The following is a 17,714-nucleotide window of genomic DNA, read 5'->3' on the forward strand; positions in this document are numbered from 1 at the left end:
ATCTGATGATACAGGAGGAGGAGTAACCGTGTATGTTTATGAGGAGAGGTAGATGATACTTACAGACAGAATATCACAGTGATTTCTAATCACTCTAAGTACTCACTTTATGTGTCCACCTGCCCATGTCCTCTGTTTACTGGAACTTGGACAGTGTTTTCATCTCTGCCGTGCTCCTTGTAGTGGTTTGTGAGCATTGGAATTTTTCTTTTGATGGATTGAAAGCAAATAACATGAGGCCATTCATCAAAGGGCCTCTATTGTGTGAGCGAGATTGAATTACGATTATGAACTCTATTTAATTATTTGTCCGAGCCAGTTATGCTTCTCTAACTTCTTTTCAAGCTCTAAAATATCCAAACGGACAAAGAAAAGTATTGGTTTATAGAAAAACATATGCTTATCAGAGTTTCAGATATGAGCAGTTTAATTTTACATCAACCAATATTCAGTCTAGTCAGAGGACTGCAGTGATTATTCTGCCGTCCCCTCAATCACCATTTTACCATTATTTCTCCGTCCTTTATCTCTCTCTCTCGTTCGTGATTATCTGTCTCCTCTGTCTCTCTCTCTGGCTCGCTCAGGCTTGTATCTCTCTGTCCTCTTCTGGAGAGAGAGGGAGAGAGAGGGAAGAGAAGAGAGAGAAGAGGAGAAAGAGGAGTCGGGGCGGAGGAAAGAGAGAGAGGGGGAGAAGAGAAGAGATTAAGAAGAAAAAAGAAAAAAAAATAGAAGAGAGGAGAAGAAGATAAAATAGAGGAGAGACAGAAGGAGAGAGGAGGAGAGCGCTCGAAAATCGATACAATAGAGAGAAAAATAATCGAAAAAGATGAGAGAGGATAAAACTAAAAAATAAATATAAAGAGAGAGCGAGATTATAGATAAAAAAAAAATAAAAAGGAAGAGAGAGAAATAAAAGAGAAACAGCAAAAAGCTCTAGAATCATATATATCTATCTATCTAATAAGATATAGACTATCTCTATCCTTTCTTCTCTATATATCTATCTTATCGATCTATCTATCCCTCTATTCTCTATATCTCTTCTCTCTCTCTCTCTCCTCTCTCTCTCTCTCTCTCTCTCTCTCTCTCTCTCTCTCTCTCTCTCTCGCTCTCCCTCCCCTCTCTCTACAGCTTACTTTGTCTTTTTCATTTTCTCTTTACAGAGCAGTCTGTATTGAGCGACCCGCAGCATTTGGATGCAAGATGAACTTTGATAAGAGTTAATGAGAACACAGCATTGTATGGGGAAAGAATGGCTCAGGCTGCACTCAAGAGCCTCCTCACTAGGAAATGGACCTGTAAAGAGCCTCAGCCACCCACTCCTCCGGGTTTTGGAAAGGAGAGGAGGACAATTGAAGAGACCTATGAAAGACAAGAGCGAAAGGATGTGAAGGACAAAGAATAGAAAAAAAGAAATATATGATTAAGGCACCAAAATGTAGAATAGTAGAGCCAAGGGTACGGACATAATGATAGATAATTACTGCATTTTAAATAACCCAGCTTTACTAAAATACATTGTACTGTGCCCAGAACATATATGCCTTACTGTATTAATAGATTGTGGATGCAAAAATAAATACATCCTTTTCAGTGTTCTTTCACTTTGCAGTCGAACCCCATAATGTTCAGTTAAAAAGTAACTTAACACCAGCTAAAAAAAATAGCTGACTATAAATCATTAAGTATAGTTCCCCTCATGGCTTAGGTTGAATAATTAGTTCAAAGTCGTATTATAAGTTCATCTGACACAAATACCTTACAGCTGCAGCTGTTTTTATTAGAGCCATTTTGTACCAGCATTAGTACAAGTACAACTATACAGTACTACTATTACTATTGTTATCCATATTCTCAGTAAAGGGTGAAACTAGCAACCAGACAACCAGCACAAATCATCTCGTCTCCGTTGGTTAACTTGCTTACTATTTTTTCCCTTTCAGACATGATGTCCTTTTAGGATTAAACCAATTTTTCTTGCAATTGCCAACAAAAGAGCAGATACAAAAGGAAAACAGTGCGGAACAAATGCAACTTCTGTATTTACATTCTGTGTATCCTGACTGGATACAGCAATGGTCCTGCATAAAGTATGCAGCACTTTATGGTGTGTGAAGTTCATTCCCTATTAAAATACATTAAACACGCTGTCTTGTACATTTGCATTTTTCTAATATCGTAATGGTCCTAATCTGTTATTAAAGGTCACGTCTTATAGCTGGATGAACAACATGAAAGATTCATGGTTCACAGTTCAGTGCTTACAATGCTATACAGGACTTTTCTGAAAAGAAAATGAGAAAAGAAAATTAAATGAAATGGACATTTTCTATCAGAATCCACACAGAATGACTGTGTGCCCTGAAAGACAGCCATCCTGGATCTATTTTAGCATACATTTGTGAAGAAAAATCAACAGCTCTTGATCAGCCACCACAGTCTCTTTCTGGAGAGCATTGTGTGTTCACAATCTGCTGCCAATCTTTTACAGGAAAGCAATTTTAGCTCACCAATTATTGTATTTTTACAGCATCCCATTAAAGTTTGGCTTGCCAGAGTTGCCTGGTCGCTACAGAAAAGATTATGTTAGAGGAAATAGTTAAGACAACATCCAAAGTATTGGTTAATCCAAATCGTCCATTTCCTCAACCTATGAAACTTGCCTCTGCCAAATAAGTTTGAGCGCTGTAAGAGAAAACTCCTCCAGAATCACCCCTTTTAGACTTTTTTAAGAACTTTTTATGTTCTACGTCTTATTTATGGTATTTTATGACATATTATGACATATTTATTTAGTTGTTGAGTAGTGTTGTGTCTGCATTAAGAGTTCACCAAACAAATGTCCTCAAATCATTTGTTGTAATGCCAATAAAATCAACTCAATTGATCATGCCGTCAGAGATGTTTAGAATAATTTATCATATATCAAGATGAGACAGAGAGGGACGCTGGTAGAAGAATAGGATGCAATGTGGGGTTGAATGATAGAATCTGAAGAGGCGTGGTGAGGGATTAAAATAAAGCATTAAAGACTGCATGGAGTAAGGCAGGAGAAGTGCTTGACATCAGAGGAGCCTCCGCCATCATCCGCCGACGAGAAGGGTCCCTAACAGCGAGAGAAGAGGAGAGGGAGAGAAAAAAAGATCAGGAGCATCTTGAGAAGGCTGCTGATAAATGAATAAATAAAGAGTTGAGAGAGAAGAGGGCTTCTCAAGGATGTCATATCTTAATTGAAAATGACAGCTTCAATTAAAAATGTAATCATTCTGTCCGTTTTCTAATTAAAAGCGAAACGACTGATAGTTTTGACTCATTAACTTCAAAGAGTGATGCAGTCTGACAGAGTGGGGGAAGTGTGTCATTTGCTGAATGGAGAAGGAGCGAGCAGATGAGAAGTGGTGCAAAGGCTGAAGAGGACTGATGCGTCGGGTGAGGATAATCTCCTACAATTACTTTACATGAGAGACAGACACAGCCCTTGGATGCTTGTACTTCTCGATGACTTTACCATCTTGTCAGAGAAGTCAACTGACTCACTATTTTTACTATCCTCCTTTGACAATCCTAACTCCCCCAATATTGTATCTCTCCGCCGTAACCTTCGCTCCCTCTCTCGCTCCTCTCTCGCTCCTCTCTTGCCTCATCTGTCCTCTCTGCCCTCCCTTCATCTGACTCGTTCTCACTCATGCTTGCCAACTCTGCTACAGAAATGTTCCTCTCTTGTCAGTCCTCCTTTCTGGACTCTCTCTGTCCGCTCACTTCACGGCAGGTTCACCAGTCCCCTCCAGCTCCCTGGTTGGATGACTCAGTGCGTGCCGACAGAACCATCCGACGGGAAGCTGAAAGAAAATTGTGAAAATCAAAACACCCTGACAAAATCCTGACCTATCAATTCTCTCCTCTTTCTCTTCCTCTATTTCTGCGCTTTCTTTCAATCTTAAATTCAATCCTCCTTCTCCAACCCCAAAAACCTCTTCTCTATCTTCTGGCTGGACTACCTTCATGTGCCATCCGACCTCTACAGCTCATCCAGGATGCAGCAGCCTGACTGGCCTTTAACCTCCCCTGAGTTCTCCCTACACTACACCGCTCCTGTGTTCCCTTCACTGGTTACCAGTGGCTGCCCGAATCTGCTTCAAGACACCGGTGCTGGCCTGTGAATGGATCAGGCCCTTCCTACTTCCAGGCCATGGTTAAACCACCTCAGCCCGCTCACTTTGCTCTGCATCGGCCAATCGGCTCACTACTCCGTCACTGTAAGTGGGATCCAGATACCCCTCAACAAAAACGCGCCTGTTTTCTATCCTGGCTCCAAAATGGTGGAACGAGCTCCCCATTGAAATCAGGTCAGCAGAAAGTCAACACACCTTCCGTCGCAGACTGTTTAATCTGCACCTTGGCCAATGAATTTGAAATTAAAAAATTGAATTAAAAGAAAATCTGCATGTAGCACTTAAAATGGTTTGGCCTATTTGAAGCTAATTTACTTGCAAGATTCCTGCAGCTCTACGTTCATATCCTCATGGTTGTTTGCACTTATTGTAAGTCGCTTTGGACAAAAGTGTCAGCTAAATGTAATGTAATGGATGAGTGGGTAAATGATAATAACCAGCACACACACACACACACACACACACACACACACACACACACACACACACACACACACACACACGGCCGGGGAGGCTCAGGGGGTAGAGTGATCGTCCCCGGCCCCTATAGTCAACATATCGACGTGTCCTTAGGCAAGATACTGAACCCCAAATTACTCCCGATGGCCAACGGTGTGTCAGTTTATCACTACTGATGAGCAGGTAGCCTCTGACTCTGTATGAATGTGTGTGAATACTGACATGTGTTGTAAAGCGATTTGAGTGATCGCAAAAATTGGAAAAGCGCTATATAAATGCAGTCCATTCAGACACTGCACGCGTGCACATTACCTGAGTCACACATATCATTTTGTCATCAGGAGGACCAACCCACCTGTTGAGAGGATGTTTGCTGTGTGTGCGGATGACTGAATTGTGAGTCTGTGTCGAACAAAACCTATATGGCTACAAGTGACCTTTTCTGGCAGATGTGAGTGACAAAATATATATATTTTTAAATATGCTAGTCCTGGTGAAAAGCAAGGACAACAAAAGCTATAAACACAATATGGACGCTTTATCACCTTGTAAAGGTCATTTGGGGAACCTGCTAGCAAATCGTTGCTACAAGACAATATCGACATTGTCAAACAAACATGCAGACATGCTTATGACAACCTCTTGCAGTTTTAAACACATTTAAACAAATAATGTCATTACTTTGTTTTATCAACTAGTCCAGGTGGATAGCCAGGACTATGAAAACAGTTTTAAATGTCTAATATGGTGACTCAGCAAGCTTATTGAATCATCTCAGGTTCCTCATACTCACATATACTGTAGAGTAGAAAATGTATGAATGAATGTTAATCATGATGCAACTTGATTATAGTTTCATTACACATGCTTACTTTTCTTCCTTATATACAGTATACATTTTGGATTAGAGTCTTACAGCCCTATACCATACTTGGCCTAAACAGCGTAAGCAGCAGACGTATGCTGAGACACTTTGATCGTCACGAAAAAGTGCAGTGTGTTTTATTTTCCAGACAAAGAGATGCATCTCTCTCTCTGTTTCTCTGCCTTGGATTTTTCAGCCTTAATACCCTAACAGCCATCTCTTTATCACATTTAAAAGCAACATATTGATTTGAACTTTGTTCTGCAAAATCCATAACTGCAACAGAAAGGAAAACACTACAATAAGCAAAGTGTGTACTCACAAACATAAGATTATACAGTAGATCCCAGATCAGTGGCGAGTTGGTTATTCTACATAATTTGTTAAAACTTTATTCACCCAAGGAAGGCTTGTTTTTATTTTATTTGTTATAATCCTTCCCTCAAATACATGCAGTTACAGACCACCAACCAGTCCTCTGGTACTGAACACTGAGCAACAGACGAGAGAAGTGAGCACTGTTCTCCACAGTAGTATTTGGTAGTAAAAAAAAGATTGGACTGATCTCCTCATCTAATCTATTTGAGGATGTGTCTAACTATAAGGCAAGGAATCTCTATTTGTGGATATGTATGTCTTTCGCATTTCTTGAGAACTGTTCATGCGATCTACTTCACATTTGGCAGGTGCATTGCTGGGGACCCAAGGATGTGCAATTCAACATTAATAAACTTTGACAGCTAACAGCACTCTTTGCAGCAGTGAGGGCCGGTGGGCGTGGCTCCGGTGCTCTGCGAACTGAGTCCAACATGTCGTCTGCGACAGGGAGACCGCGGCTCATTGATAACCAACGTTACAACCGGAGCACGAGCAGATCCAGAGTGTATCGGAAGATCAGATCTTTGATATATTTTGAATCAATACTGCAGTTACAGTGACCTGAAACAATGATGGAACTCATGGAGGAAAACTACTACCCAAGGCAGCAGCTTTTCCCACGCCTCTCTAGACAACAACTTTCATTAGCCTCAGTGCTAGCTGTTCGGGGGAGGGGCGAGTCTGGCCTTCACTTTCTGCACAAATTTCCCAATTTAGATCTCGTTTCTTTAACTATCAAGTGTTTGTAAAAACAAATAGACCGGGAAAAGCCAGGCATGATCCCATAATATTGTCCTCAGACCTGAAATCGGAGCTGATGGGTAATCATTCACAACAAGCAGAGGAAACATATCATTAGACCATTAGCTCGCATGTTGCTATATGAGGTAAGTGGGAAAACAGGGCTTGACTGACCTTCATCTGCCCTAAAGCACACACAGTGTTCGAGTTAGAAAGAAAAAGAGAGGACAACATAACTATTATAATCAGCAATTATGCAGATAAGTGTCAGTTGCAGGCCAGAGAAAATCACCAGAAACTGAATGCTAAAACAGCCATTCAGTTATCCATGTGTTAGTCTCTCAACAGGTCAAGTAAAGTTGAGCGTAATCTGTTGTGCAGCTGACATCAGTTGCAGTTTATGCTCTGCAGAGTATCCCAAAGGACGTACTCAAAGGTCTGCTTGAGTCACAGACTAGCCTACACTGTTGGTACATTAAAGTTATGGCTGAACAATATGGGAAATAATGTAATTGAGATCTTTTTAGAACAATATTCAGTATGTGATTTCATTTTTTTTTTTTATATATAAGTTCCTTATCTTCTTTATTATTCACTATACACAAGTAATATATCTTTTTACAGTACGGCCAACCCAACATTGGATACAGTCAACATATAAACTGCTCTTTCATGTAGGCCAGGCATACGTGTTATGATGTAATGAGAGGAATAACATATCTTCATTTAGCTACTGAACTGTAAAAACCTTTAATCACAGTAGAACATTATCATTTGTAACATCAAACCTGGTAAACATGTGATATAATCATCATTACTTAAACTAAAAAACAACAACAAAGCAGAACAACAGGTCTGGTGTGAACATTAATATATGACACTGACAGAAACAGAAGTACACAATGTTTCCTGTTGCTAACCATTTCTGCTCTTATTAGCCACTGTGCCTTACCTGCCCAACACCAAACACCTAACAAACACAGTTAGCGTCTTGATGGTGAACATAGTGGATCTTTTATCAGCTCCAGAAACAGATATTTCACTCAGAATTGCACTTCATAAGGGGGGGGGGGGCTGTGGCTCAGGATGTCATGCAGGTCGTCTACTAATCGGAACATTGGCAGTTCTATCCCCGGCTGCTCTGCATGTTGCTCTGCATGTTGCTCTGCATGTTGCTCTGCATGTTGATCTGCATGTTGCTCTGCATGTTGATCTGCATGTTGCTCTGCATGTTGCTCTGCATGTTGCTCTGCATGTTGATCTACATGTTGATCTGCATGTTGCTCTGCATGTTGCTCTGCATGTTGCTCTGCATGTTGCTCTGCATGTTGATCTACATGTTGATCTGCATGTGGTCAAACGACTAGAAAATCGCCATATAAATGCAAGTCCATTTACTTAATTTCATCAGGTTGATGGAAGCACAACTCCAAATAAATACTAATGTCCAAATTGGACTGACATTTTCATATCTTACCTCATGCAGTATACATTAGAATAATTAAATTTTGCATTATTCCGATACACATTAAGGATTATTCAGCTAGATTCATGGGTTGATGTAAGTATATGAAATAAAAATCAGTGACATGTTCTGCAGCAATTACAGTAAGTGTGCTCCTAATGCATGCAGCTTCTTCAGTAGTTGACAAGTCAGCTGTCTGCACAAATATACTTCTGTGGCGTTTAAAAAGATGACAATCAGTCTGTAAAAATGACAGCAAATTCAACTAACATAGGGGCAAATATCTTCCAATCAGGCTGCTTCCTTTTTGTCCTCTAATTGTTTTCAATTAAGACACATTTTCATGTTTCCTCTGTAGTATTTTGTTCTAGAATGTTTTTGCGTGTTTCTCTCTGATTTCTGTCAGACTGGCTGATGCAGAAACGTCTAGTAAGTTAAGAGGGTTTTTTCTTTTTTGTCACAGCTGGGCAGTTCGAGTGAACAAGGCTATCCCTGACATAAAAAAGATAGGGCAGTGGATGATGATGAATGGGGCTGTTTGAGAATGCTACTCTCAGCCACACTTCCCATTGTGTCTGTTTTACCGCATGAGGCAAGGAAAGAGGCGCTAATGCGGAGTTAACTGAGTTTTACACTCTCACTATCTCTGAGCATAATTGAATCCTCCTTCTAATTGCTTCTTCACACTGGCCAATATAAGTTGGATTGTCCTCTAAGGAACCTGGTCTGTTCTTCATCAAGCAAGCTTTCTTTGTTCAATGCATCACAAGTTTGGAAATGGTGTACAGTCTGTATGTGTGTTCTGTATCCCAGAGATGCTCCAGGGAGAGACAGCTTCATCCAAAACTGAGATCAGACTGGGCAGAGGAGACACTGTTATCTCACATTCAAGTTATCAGCATTAAAACCAGATCCTAACAACAAAAACATTGTCTAATGTTTACAACACTGTGCACTGGCCCACAATTTTCAGTCAAAGTAGAAAGAATATTTTACTCCAAGGTTGTTGATCCTTCTCTATTATATCCAGAATTTGAAAGTTTTACAAAACAAAAGCATTTAAAAAAAATGAATCATATGTTCCCTACTGTATATCTATGCCCATAAAAAAGACAGTAGTGCTAAATAATGTTTTCTATTGAACAAGACAGTCTGTTAAGTGTAATAGCTGAGGGCCAGCAGCAAAGCACAGTCAATGAGGTGCCAGTTAACTTGGCAGTGTTGCTGGCCGCAGGCCTATTATCATGGCCTGGCCAAATCACGCTGCCGCCACAGTTACCCAATGTTCGAAAAAGGGGAAAGTCTCACTACCTGGACACTGCTACACTGATGGAGCCCTTCCTGATTTATTCAACCACACATACAGGTGCCTGCACACACACACAAACAAAAAGGCATGTATGCATGTGCATCCACACTTGCTCAGACCCGGACTATAGGTCTCTGTCCAATTGAGTTTGCAGGTCCAGTAGCAGAACATAATGAGGTTTTCACACTGAGACACTCCAGCAAGAGAGAACGGCGCGAGAGGACGTGTGAGGGGGAGTCATTGGGTGCACCACGAAGAGAGAAGGGGAAGGAAAGAGAAAAGGCACTCGATGATAATGTATGAGCTGTCGGCAGTGCTCTATAGTGGGGGGAAAGGGTGCAGTGGTGCATTTAAAAAGAAGATTATCATGTCAAGATACAGCAATACCTCGGTGAACACCGATTTTCATTGGGTGTTACTGCGCTGATCCGTCTGTCTGGGTGTGAATACCCATTGTTGCTAATCAAGACAGAAGGGGTCTGTTGGCTCCAAGTCATCTCATAAACTGACCACGTTGAGTTGAAACAAGGACCAAGCATTGATGGTTTTTCTGTTTTGTACACTGATGTTTATAGACAAATCAGGCGACCTGCTTTGTGAGTTCTGTCATTCAAACTCGGGTATTGTAGGGAGACGCCAGCGCAGTAATGGAAACTTGTTTACTTCCTGTACTTCAGCGGATACGTGAAAGCCTATAGTATGGTTATCAATACACAGTAAAATGCGTCAAAAGTTGGTTGAGTGTTTCTATGGAAGCCCACTATTCATGCTAAATGATGGTTTGACGTATGATGGTTTGACGACCTTATTAGGCCCTGATGTGGGTATCAGGCTGTGCCATCATAAAGCTTCTGGGCTGGAGACAATTCACCAAACACCATGTTAAGCTAACTAGCATGTTAAGCTAACTAGCATGCCGCTTGAGCCACTAAATACATCAAACAATGCTTTTCAGCTATCAACAAAGCATACACATGTTATCATGCTCAGCTCCAGAATATAAGAGCTGGTCTTAGATTTGAGATAGCTATCTTCGTGGGAAAAATGAGCCACGATCCTGTTTTCTACTTTTTCCAGTCCCTCCTTCTCCACTTCAACACCTTTAGACATGCTTGTTTCACACGCTGAATTGCCGAAGTGAAGCTGAAGCAGAACATAAACAACATGTTGGGTCCTCGCCTTTCCATTTACTGAGAGTTTTGGGAGATGGAAGCACGTCATTAGTTGCCCCTGGCATGAACGTAATCCTGCCTCTCTCCATGCTCCATACTTTCCTCCAGCTATGCTTCTTATTTTCGATACTGTCCCAACTCATCCTCTGACCCTGCTTTCCCTGAGGGACTACACATCTATCAGCCTCTTCTTGCCTCTGAATCTCCTCTACAACCAGTTTCCTCCTACTAACTGATGTTGCTTTGCTTTGTGCTAGCTTAGTCAAAATCCCCCATGTTTATTACATTACATTACAGTTAATTTAGCTGACACTTTTGAAAAGCGACTTACAATAAGGGCAAACAACCCTGAGGATACAAACTCAGAACAGCAATAATCTGCCTGTGCTGTATCCTTACGTTTAGTGCTGCCTGGACCTGTACAATTGCCTCCTTTGGGTTCCCCATTAACGTTCCCTAACCTGTAGTGCATCAAGTGCCTAACCCTAACCCAAAGACACTCAAATCACGATTTAGTTGCTACAAGGGCTCATTCATTTACAACATTTTACAGATAGGTTCAGCTTTGTGACTTTGCAGACATGCATGTGTCATAAATGTTTCATGTTGATAAAACAATATTCAGGTGGCATTAATGTACTGATGATGACATAGGTAGACGGAGGAAGAAAACCAAACTAAACCATATGATAGACCCATTTTATCAATGCTATGCTGTGGCTGATAAGCTGCAAAAGACTGTATTTCAATAGCAATATGTTATAGTTTAAGGTGTTTCATAAATATGCAGGGATGGATGTTTGATCTGACATTGTGAAGACATTAATAACCCACATGGTATGTGCACAAGAGCTTTCTTTTTCAGTCTTCAATTACATTTCAGGGTGGTTCTGGATGCCTGAGTGAGCTCCATTACTATTTTGATTTTAGCATGTTGTTGTTTTTACCACCATTTCGTCAAATAGAAAATTTGTAGTAAATTAGATATGTTTTGAAATCTTTAGTAAAAAATTAGATATTACCGCCTTGCAGTTGTATGCCTCCGCCAGGCACGTTACAGTTTTACATCCGTCCAGACTCGTAGTGAATAATTTGAAGGAATTTATATTAAAAGGTATTAGTTTATGAATTATTGAGTACTGGCCAACAATGGGTTTCGTGAGGTCACAGTGACCTTGACCTTTGAACACCAAATTCTAATCAGTTTATCCTTTATCCAATTGGACGTTTGTGCCAAATTTGAAGAAATTCCCTCAAGGTGTTCCTGAGATATCACGTTCATGAGAATGAGACGGTCAATCCGAAAAACATAATGCCTTTGGCCAAGGCTGTAACTAGCAGGGAGGCATAAAAAAATGTAGGTTTCAGAAGCTCATACTGAGCTCTACACTTTTGATATTTTATTTTCAGTTCTATCTTCAACTGATTTGCATTTAAATCTTTATGAGAATTCAGCTGTGACTTGGTTTTAAATGACTCTGTTCCTGAATGCAGCAGCAGTTAATGGTTTCAGTGTGAATGAGGAAAAAGGTTGTAAGGATCTCAGTTATCAATCTAGTACTGACTTCTCAAGTTTCATCACACAACCAACAAAGATAGACTCGTATGTTTTTATTTTGCAATAAAATATATCACATTTGTTGTGGGCCTATATGCTAGCTGCTTTTAGTTTTGTGTTTAGTCATTAGTGGCCGCATGCTTCATCATGAGAGTATAACACTATATAGCCCAGAGCCTATATTCTTTGCTATGTGATCAATTTGTTGGTCGGTTAAGTACAGTTTGAGTATGTCGGCTAAAACAAAACTCTTTCTCTTTATAGTTCCAACATAAATGCATAGGTATGTTACAGTAACACGTATTTACGAAATGAGTTTTTCAAGAAGCTACACTTCTCACTAACGTTTTGTGAAATAACAGAACACGAATCATTCTAGTATCGTCAACCTTAATGATATTGAATCTATTAACATGCATTCTGTTCATTTCCAAATCTGCTTATTAATCTATTCTTCTGTTTAGCTCCTGTGTATCAGATCTAGTTTTATCCCCCTGTACTCAAGTGTTTGTTTCATTTTTCCTTAATATCTTTGCCTATTATATTGTGTCCATATTTGTTTTCTTCCCTGTACTTTTAAACTCGTTCCAACCATTTCCTCAGCCTGCAGGCTAACTTTCTCTCTCTCTCTGCTTCCCCCCCCCTCAGCCCATTTCTGTTTAGGTGAGTCAGTCAGATGGGCTGCATCAAGTCGGGTTCTGCTCCACTACTCTGTTCCCTCCCCACTGTTCCTCTCTCACCCCCCTCACCTCTCTGCTGTTTCTCTTTTTAATTCCATGATAGCTGACAGTGAACCCAAAGGCACCTATCTGGAAAGACTGGATGAAGTCAAAGCCATAAAAAAATAAAGTAGGAGTAGAAACCTGTCTTCCACAGACTAGAAATGTATAAATAGTACGTTTATTTATGGTCGGTGTGTGTTCTTGCGTATGTATAGAGAACTGTCTGTACATGTTCCTATTTCCTGTGTGCTTAACTAGCTGCCAGGAGCTGTACCGGGCTGTGCTGTAATTAGCAATGTGGTCACAGTCTGAACTGTAGTCCATGTAATGCAGTCTGGCACAGAAAACCTTATTTTAAAACTCTGACTAAAACTGTCACATACATGAATAAATAAACAATCTTATAATGTTCTCAATCTGAAGTATTTCGATCTTTTACTTCTGTAAAAGATCTAAATATTCTGTTACAAGTAAAAGTGCTGCATCCAAAATCTTACTCAAGTCAAAAAGTATCAGCATCGACATATACTTGAAGTACCAAACGTAGGCTGAGTGGCCCATTTCAGAATGATATATATAATAAGTAGCCATGCATTAATGTGCAAGAATCACTATAGTTACAGCTTGTAAAGATGGAGTTAATTTTAAGGTGCAAAACAAACTGAATATACGACACCCCTCCTTTTTCTCCTACCGGCAATACTCTTTCAAACTAAAAGCACCAGCCTTTAAAATGTAATTAATTAAAATACCTACGAAAATGAACAAACATGAGATATAACTTCACTTAGTTACATTCTATCGTTGCCCTTATATTTTTGAAAACCTACTAATCATGTTTAAAGGCAGTCAGCCAGAGATAAGCACACATTTCAAAAGGATCACATTTTCTCCTATAGTTCAAACCCTAAAACAATGTTTCTCTTTCTGTAAGTTTTCCACATTGTCCACTGATGTGGATGCTTGTAGGCTACTGTGCTTTTACACGGAGATGGCTCCCAGACCCAAAAGAAAAAGCTTTTCTAGGCTCATATTTACAAATAAAGTAAGTAAGTACAATAAATAAAAGTAAACTTTTTACAGATAGGTTTATGTCTTTTAAATGGATTCTGGACTACAGGAGATGTCTGCAGTACTTGCTGACACGCATGCTACATCCAGCTCTCTTAATTATTAGTCTATACACTGAATGAATGGGGTCTCATCTTGAAACTTCGATCCAGCGCTCATAATACATCCATGGTGGGCTGAAGTGACACTGCTGGCATCTTCAGCATTTCTTCTCGGTACTACAGAATATATAAATATTTAGAATAAGGATTGGGATTAAGCGAATGGATACTTTTTGTAATATTGTAATATTTATTGATATTATTGATCCATTGTTGTCAGCTGAGGTGTCTGCGTTAATTTTAAACATATAAGAAAATTACAACATTTCCAGTTTGCATTGTTTTTACAGGATTAAGATATATATCCACAAACGCTTAGCCTCCTCATTCAGTCATAACTCATAATAAAATCCGACTGCCATTTTATGCTCTCGTTTCAGGCATTACATATTATATCAATCTCACCACCAAATGCATCCGAGCCGGGAAGACTGCACCCACACAAGGCAGCGGGAGCGCTTGGTTACGACCTGAGTGTTTGAAAGGAACACCCATTCAATAACTCATTTTCTTTTATTTAAACATGCCATGTTTTCATTGTGCCAGCGTGGCTTTATGTTAATCTGGGTTCACAAATGTTGATATTTCATTGACTCACATGGCAGCACATATGAAAACATACAAAAAGCAGCTGCTGCATCTAACTGTACCCAACAGCATTAACGTCACAAGAAAGAGTACTATTCACATGATACATTTCTACCTCAGTTCTATCGTCATTTATAGATCGATGGTGCAGGGCTAATTTAGCTCCTTGTCACAAGACTAAGAGCTATTCAAGGGTTAACAGTTTAATAATGCAATTGTGCCTGGGTTAAGTGTAGTGTGAAAAGAGGTAATAATCATTTTAGAGTTGACCAAGATTAAAGTTTGGCTTACAGCCAGTCTTACTCTGTGTTGGTTGTTAAAGAAGCTAATTAAACTCACATGAAAGCTTCTCCTCGGGAGCTTTGAAAGATTAAATACCCTCAGGTGTATTCTCTGAAAAGTGGAACAACGATTAGACAGCATGCACAGTTTGCAATATGTTAGAAGTGATTCAGCTGGCTGTGTTTTCAGATGTGGTATTAATTATAATCATGATCTCAGTGATGGAAATAACCTTGTGATATGTAATAATAATGATACTGCTGGAGATTCATCCAACACTTGAGTTTGTTTACATGTGGCTCACCTATTCAATATGTTTGAGGTTTAGTGTGGAGATTAAGTCACTGTTTGTCTGAGCATTTTCAATTTATAATTGCTTATTAGTTCAGTAAATATGCTGTAGTGAGACAGCGATTGTTGTACTCATTGATAATCCCTACGTTTCCTGTTTTACATAATCACACAGGATGTGTGTGTCCTTAGCGTGTATGAATACCTCTCTTTTAAATAATCAATACACAAGTGATCCTCTGAAAACATGTCAAGCCTCTTTTTTCCTCCGTATTCCCCTTTTGAGTGTGTGCGTGTATCATTTTGTTTGCTTGTATGAGTGTATAGTCTGTTAGTCTGTACACTGTTAGTGTGAAGTGCACAGCTTTGTCTTCAGGTTCCTGCTCTTTGTCATGTGTATTTAGATACACACACACACACACACACACACACACACACACACACACACACACACACACACACACACACACGCACACACACACACACGCACACACACACTTACACACACTCCGGCAGCTTCCTCCTCGCCTGGCTGGAATCTGTAAGCCCTGAGCTCCAGCCAAGCTCCTGTTGCTGAGGGGAAACCAGCTGCACACTCATCCAATCCTCCTGCCAGTTCTCCTGCTAATGGAACAGCCCAGTGCACCCCTTTCCACCCCTGCCACAGGAACACATTTGGTACATCCCATTGGTGCTTCTTTAGGTGGTTTGTCACTGACTCAGTAGTATCACAGCAGTTAGCCAAACGGCAGCCAGAACACACACACAGACACAGCAAGAGTGAGGACGTTAAAAGGGAGAGTTGAAAGAGAGAAGCAAAGAAAGCCTCTTCTCTCAGTTTCCTTGTTGTTTTGCATCCCTGATATGACCCTGTTCAGCCCAAGATGTGAGTATATGGGGGGTTATCCCTATTTGTGTGTGTTTATGCATGTGTTAGTGGATGTTTGCATGCAGTACTGTGTTTTCTGAAAGACAATATGTTCCACTGTGCCTCTCATTCTTTGTCCTCCCCTCCTTATTCCATCTTCTGCCTCTCCCTCTGTTCATATAATCAGCTGGTGTTTGCTAATCTGAATCCCAGGTTCCTTTTCACTTTTGCCTCAGAGCTGTCTTTTCTGGCTTTCTCCATACCTACACATTGATCCATTGATTGTTTTTTAAAAAGGTTCTGTGGGATGTTTGAGGTTGTGATGTTAATAGTGTGATGCATAAAGTGGTGTTTCTGACAACTTGCCTAAAACTGTACGTATGATCAAATCAACGTGTCTCTCACATTGGCAAGGTCAGCGCTTGCTTTCTGGGCATAAAGGCTCGTGAAACAGAAATGTCAGAAGGCTTAATTATGTCCGGTGAAGGACTTTTGAGCAGGCTTTTTTTTTTTCAGCAGTTGAATGAACAGTGCATCTCTTTTGTTTAAAACATGTCCTAATCTGAGCTGCTACATCTCCTCAGAACTTTCACACTAGTTCAGAAAAAACACTTGTCTGTTAGGAAATGAAAGTCTTCAGTAGAGTTCATTAAAGGCTGAAAGACTCTACAATGTAAGTGAAGCTCATAGGAAGTCTCTGTTTGCCGTGATGTGGGATATTTTCAGGGTCTATAACTCCAATCACATAATTCAAGATATTTCATTCACCTCCTTCTTCACTGTTGTGGGGTAGATCCATTTGTTTTCTGTCTTACACCAGCACCTCTGGTTTCAACAACTAATCATATCAAACTTCCCTATTTGTTTCTCTTTATTTATCTGTGGGTTATAATCCAGGTCTTATGTTGACAGTGATGCCTGTGATTACTCTGCATTTAGCCCTGAGAGTAGTGGTTGCCGCATGGCTCTCAGTCTGACCTGAGGTCATTTGCAACATAGAAATGGAGAGGACATGGTATGACGGAGTGTGGAGCCTGTCAGCAAGAAGCATGCCTGCCGTGCTTTTTACATTCACATGTGACAAACAACCTTCTCTTCATATGTAGGGTGCCAGACTGTGGCCTGATTAATTAACTTTCAGGCAAATGAGGGATAAAAAGCTGTATGCCTATTAATAAGATAAAATAAGCTCTCTTCTGATCGGTTTTAAACATCAGCAAAATGCAAAGCAGGATGCAAATATAAATTGTGAAAAGACAGCATACAGATTATCTAATTAATTGAAAGTTTAAGGCGAAATAGAAGTGGAACAACCTTTGACATATTTGAAGAATGGATTAAACTCTGGTGGAGAAATCTTTCTGCTGCTTTACTGCAAATAGTGCTTTACCTTGACAACTAAATTCAAAGCACTGGCAGAAATAAAGAGAAATGTACAAATAATATATAAAACAAGTACTATTCAAAACAGAAAAGAGCAGAAACATATCTTACTGCAGCTCAATGTTTCACCAAGGTAGGAAATAGTTCCTTAAATGTGCTTTGTTATTTTGTCTTTTAGGTGAATGCTTGAGAACAGAAACATGTGTGAGCAGGATTACAACAAAAATAGGTTTTTTTTTACCTTGATTGAGATACCACAGAAAATATTTAATCAGCTTGTGCATTTGTG

The 17,714-nt window shown here is 39.9% G+C and overlaps 1 protein-coding gene across 1 annotated transcript in view; it reads left to right on the forward strand.

The window, feature by feature from the left end:
* The first annotated feature begins 15,915 nt into the window (after positions 1 to 15,915).
* Positions 15,916 to 17,714, forward strand: part of LOC115003601 (heterogeneous nuclear ribonucleoprotein C-like) — a 32,686-nt gene continuing 30,887 nt past the window's right edge. The window contains exon 1 of the mRNA XM_029425463.1: positions 15,916 to 16,060. Coding sequence (XP_029281323.1) covers positions 16,039 to 16,060 — 22 coding nt within the window. The 5' untranslated portion in view covers positions 15,916 to 16,038. The remainder of the gene's footprint in view (positions 16,061 to 17,714) is intronic.

This window comes from Cottoperca gobio, chromosome 3, assembly GCF_900634415.1.
Source record: "Cottoperca gobio chromosome 3, fCotGob3.1, whole genome shotgun sequence".
Taxonomy (NCBI): domain Eukaryota; kingdom Metazoa; phylum Chordata; class Actinopteri; order Perciformes; family Bovichtidae; genus Cottoperca; species Cottoperca gobio.